The following is a 5,497-nucleotide window of genomic DNA, read 5'->3' on the forward strand; positions in this document are numbered from 1 at the left end:
AATCTTACCCGGAATCAACTCTCTCTAGGGAGGAGCAAGGTAAAATCGAGGAACTTCTCATTGAGGAGATGTATAAAGGATGGGATGCCAAGCTACGATTTAGCGGGATACACTTTCAACCAGGACTTATACTGGTTGACTGCGTAGACGAGGATGCGGCTAATTTTATCCATGGAACGGCACCTAAGCTGAACGGATGGGAAGGCGCCGAACTCACCACGTGTGTCGGAGACAAAATACCGAAATTACACATGTTGACAGTCTACCTCCCAAGAGCTAAAGGGGTCGACACGGAAAAGCTGCTAAAACTGCACATAACTCAAAATGAGGGTCTACATACTCAGCTGTGGAGAGTTTTTAGCAGCAAGGATCTGAAAAATGGCAAACTCCTAACAATCGGGATTGACAACCGGTCTCAGGAAGCCATTACAACCAACGGCTGTAGGATCTTCTACAGGTTCAGCTCCGTCCCAATTCACCTGCATAAGGGACGAGACAACAAGGAAAGAAGTAACTTAGCTGGGGAAAATACACCAGCTGTAGGAACGATACCTGCAACTGTTGCGGAACTAGTGGAGGAGGAGGCGACCAGAAGCGAGAAGATTGAAGATATCAGCGTGCTACCTCACGAGAGTGAGGACATTGAGAATCTAGATCTTTCTCTACTGAACTTGGCGTCCGAGGAAGACTCCGAAAGAATATTTCTGTCAGACATCGACGACGGTCTGATAGAAGAAACGAAGGAGGAATAACCACCTGATGACCAGCACTAGAATCGCCCAAATAAATATCCACCATGCAAAAGCTGCGTCGGCAGTTATTGCAAGGGCTACGCACAAATCGAACCTGAGCATAGTGCTGGTCCAAGAACCCTGGATTTACAGGGGTCGAATCTGTGGTTTGACTGCAAAGAATATGCAGACAATTTGGGATGTAAGATGTGATAAACCAAGAACCTGCATTTTATTGAATATTAATATCAACTTTATCTGTCTTTCAGAATTTCTCTGCAGGGACCTCGTTGCCATACAGATTCCGGCTAACATCAACGGAGTTCTACGGAACGTAGTCGTAGCTACAGGTTATCTACCAGGAGACGACACTCAGGTACCATCTGCAGAGGTCGATAAACTGGTAAACTACTGCGAGAGAATAAAATTGCCACTTATGCTCGGTTGCGACTCCAATGCACACAACGAAGTTTGGGGAAGCACTAAAACCAATATAAGAGGTGAGTACCTTTTAGAATTTATAACTAGTAAAAAATTAGAAATATGTAATGTAGGTAATACACCAACATTTGTAACTATCTCACGCAAAGAGGTCCTAGATATTACTATTGGAAACACTCGAGGTTGTGAGCTTGTGAAAAACTGGAGAGTATCCAGTGAACCATCTATGTCTGATCATAGAATTCTAAGGTTCGACATTGAAGGTTCACCAATTAACAAGAAAATTTTAAGGAACCCAAGAAAAACAAATTGGGAGAACTACACGGAAAATCTGAAATACAATCTTGTCCAATTAGGGCTAGATGAAATCATTCAGAATGAAATTCAATTAGAAAATTACCTAGAAAACCTTAATGGTGCCATACTAAATGCATATGAGGATAGTTGTCCATTAAGCCTGATTAACTCCACCAAGGATGTGCCTTGGTGGAACAATGACCTTAAAAACCTAAGAAACACTGTTAGAGGACTTTTTAATTACTCAAAGCGAACAGGAGACTGGTCAGAATATAGGAAAAAAACTTACTTTGTACAATAGAGAAATTAGGGCCTCTAAACGCAGAAGATTCAACTATTTCTAAAAGAGGAATCAATGGCACACTCTCACGCTGGATGAGCAAGATGCTTCGCACCAGGAGAGTAGAAATTCCGACCAGCAATGGTAATATTTTTGCAAATACTTCGCGAGGGTGCCCACAAGGTGGAGTATTATCACCCCTTATGTGGAGTATGGTAGTGGATGAACTATTGGTAAAACTGGACAGGAATGGCTTCCAAATCCAGGGGTACGCCGATGATGTGGTAATTATCTGCAGAGGAAAATATGAGAATACTCTGTGCGAAAGAATCCAGTTAGGCTTAAAACTAACTAAAGAATGGTGCAATTCGGTTGGGCTGAAAATAAATCCAGCAAAAACAAACATTGTGCTATTCACTAAGAAATACAAAATAAAAAACCTTAAACCCATCCGCTTAGATGAGTTTGAAATAAAACTACAAAAGGAGGTAAAATTTTTGGGTATAATTTTAGACCAAAAATTAACATGGAAATCTCATATCCAAGAAGTGACAAAAAAGGCAACCAAAGCCTTTATGACATGTAGATCCATCGCAGGTAAGAATTGGGGATGTACACCAAAGTCACTGCGATGGATATACACAGCAGTAATCAGACCAATGATCACCTACGGATCAATAGTCTGACAGAACTGCACAAATCAACAAAGCGTTATCAACACACTCAACAAGGTACAACGACTTGCATGTGTAAGCATAACAGGAGCAATGAGAACATGTCCCACGTCATCAATTGAAGTACTCCTGGAACTCACTCCTCTTCATATCTATGTGCAATCACAGGCGAAGAGGGCTGCTCTAAGAGTAAATACAAACAAAGTGACTGGTCTTGAAACCAACAGCAAAAAACTTGATACTTTGGCTGCACAAATCCCAGAAATTAAAATGCCAATGGACAGGATGATTGTAAAGCATAACTTTACAAAAAACTTCAAAACTGAACTCAGCAACAAAAAGAACTGGGAAGGTTTGTCTAACATCCCAAAAATAAAAGAAACCATGATAACATAGTATACAGACAGCTCTCTCACCAATGAGGGAGCTGGAGCTGGTGTTTATGGACCAGGCAAAAAATCTGGGAAGCATTAGGAAACAATACAACCATCTTTCAAGCGGAAATATACGCGATAGATAGATGCGCCAGTTTCAATATTGAACGTAACTACCGGAACCGTAAAATTGCAATACTGACTGACAGCCAGGCAGCTATAATGGCACTCATATCTTACCAGGTAACAACCAAACTGGTATGGAAATGCATTGACAAGCTGAACACACTCGGTGGGATCAATCAGGTGCACCTTTTATGGATTCCGGGACATACTGGTATCCAAGGTAATGAAATAGCAGACAAACTTGCAAGAAGAGGCGCGGCATCAAGAATGATAGGCCCAGAACCATTCTGTGGTCTAGGCAAAGGAGCTATATCCATTATCATGAATGACGCAGAGAAAAAAGAGAGAGAACTCTATTGGTTAATGCTACCAAGACTCTCACAATCTAAAATGCTTTTAGGGACTTACAACCTAAAACGCTTTAAAGATTGCATAGTGCAATCAAAGACTAACATAAGAATTATTACGGGTTTACTGACCGGTCACTGCAGATTGAATAATCACCTATCGAAGTTAGGAATTCAATCCAACTCAGACTGCAGATACTGCAGGGAAGAGAGAGAAACGGCATACCATGTGCTTGGGGAGTGCCCGGCACTGATGCATAAACGAAAGAAACACCTAGGAGGGTATTTCATGGATCATAAGGATTCAAGACTGGAGAAGATAGGATCCATACTGTCTTTCATTAAAGAAATCGGACTTGGAGAAATACTCTAACCCGACAAAGGGGCACAATAGATCTTTTAGGTCGCAGTGCACGATCCCTTACTCAATAATAATAATAATAATAAATACAATTAATCAAATAAGAATAGCCTACTATTCAATTATGATTATACATTTCCAACAACCTCATTTGGATTTCATCGGGTAGCTGACAACAGACATTCAGCACTACTTGAAAGTGTAGTGACTGAATCCAGACGAGTACTACACTACGGTAAATTGGCAGAAGCGCAAAAAACTGAGAAGGAGCTGAATGAATTGTTAAAAAACCGTACAGATTCTTCCCTGGAACTCAAGTTGGTGAATCTACCTCCAGATGATGTCAATAAGTGATCGGTTTTGTTAGTCCAAAATGAAGGTTGAAATAAATAAAATGGCAAAAATATGTATTGCATACCAAATATCAAAAATTCAACGACACAATAGGCGCAAAAGTTTTGAGCGCAATATATTGATATCGTGGGACCATTACCCTTCTGCAATGGCATGCGGTATTGCCTAAAATGCATCGACAGGTTCTCAAGATGGCCCGTTGCAGTACCGTTGGCGGAGATAACTGCAGAAAATATTGCTGAATGTTGCTTAATAAAAGATTGGATAGTACATTATGGCGAGCCAAAAAGAATTACTGCAGATCAAGAACGGCAGTTTGAGTCCAAACTATTCGAGGAGGTAGCAAAAATGTTGGGGTGCGAAAGGCATTGAACTACCGCATACCATCCTCAGGAAAATGGGCTAGTGGAAATTTTCACCGCACCTTAAAAACTGCTCTGAGGTGTATGTCTACTAAAAAATGGACGAAGGCTTTGCCGTTAGTGATAATGGGGCTAAGATCAGCATATAAAGAGAACTTACACCGTCGGAGCTGGTTTATGGCACAAACATACGCATACCGGGAGAAATGTTCGATGTCGAAGGGAAACAAGTACCGCAAACGGAGTTGGTGGAGGTATTAAAAGCAACGATGCACAAGCTGAAACATCACGTCATATTGAGAAAAAACCGTTTGTTTATAAGGACTTAAAAAACAGTACACACATATTCCTACGAGACGATGCTGTAGGTCCACCACTGAAGCAGCCATACGAGAGTCCGTATGAAACAATAAGTCGCAGCGAGAAAACCTTAACAATAAGTGCGAAAGGACGGTCAGTAAACGTAAGTATGAATTGCGTGAGACAAACATATATTGCGTACTAAACCGGTGAAAGCCTAACTAGAGAACGAGTGCAAGAACCAAACGGCGACTGCGTTCAACATACATCGAAGGTGACCCGAAAAAGAAGAGTGGTGCTATTTCCAAAGCAATGTACAACATAATTGTAACCACAACAAAAAAAAAGAATTTACCGTTAAACAGCCGTCAAATTCTGGAAAGGTCTGGCAAACACGGTCAATGACATCTGTCAAAGTCAACAGTTGTAGGACACACACAAACTTTAATTTCACAAGAAGTTGTAATTTAGACGAGCAAAAAAGAAGAAGTAAAATAGCAAGAGCAGGGCTCATCTAACCTTATATTGTTACAATAAATTAATTGCATTATATTTAGTATTGTAATTTAATATTCAGTATTTAAAAGTTTTGTTCATACAGTAAACGTTTATTCATACAATAAAATTGTATTCGTACAAATCATAATAATATTCAATTCCTTAGAATTTTGTATTGTTTTAATTTATATTGTTTTGTTGGCGCTTTGGTCCGTTTTTGTTTTGTTTAATAATATATTTTAAACATATTTATTTTAATAATATATTTTAAATAGTTTAAAAGATATTATTTTTTGAGTTTTATTAATTTTATTTAATATTTATAGAAACTGTTGTATATCTATTTTTTGCT

At 39.5% G+C, this 5,497-nt stretch overlaps 2 protein-coding genes across 2 annotated transcripts; both read left to right on the forward strand.

Moving 5' to 3' along the window:
• Positions 1-68: 68 nt before the first annotated feature.
• LOC119666117 lies at positions 69-752 on the forward strand. The gene has a single exon (XM_038075396.1). It carries the CDS (start codon positions 69-71, stop codon positions 750-752), a length of 684 nt encoding a protein of 227 aa, XP_037931324.1.
• Positions 753-915: 163 nt separating this feature from the next.
• Positions 916-1,770, forward strand: LOC119666118. The gene has a single exon (XM_038075397.1). The coding sequence runs from the start codon at positions 916-918 to the stop codon at positions 1,768-1,770; it is 855 nt and encodes a 284-aa protein (XP_037931325.1).
• Positions 1,771-5,497: the final 3,727 nt, after the last annotated feature.

The sequence above is a fragment of the Teleopsis dalmanni genome, chromosome 1 (genome assembly GCF_002237135.1).
Source record: "Teleopsis dalmanni isolate 2A chromosome 1, ASM223713v2, whole genome shotgun sequence".
Classification (NCBI taxonomy): Eukaryota; Metazoa; Arthropoda; class Insecta; order Diptera; family Diopsidae; genus Teleopsis; species Teleopsis dalmanni.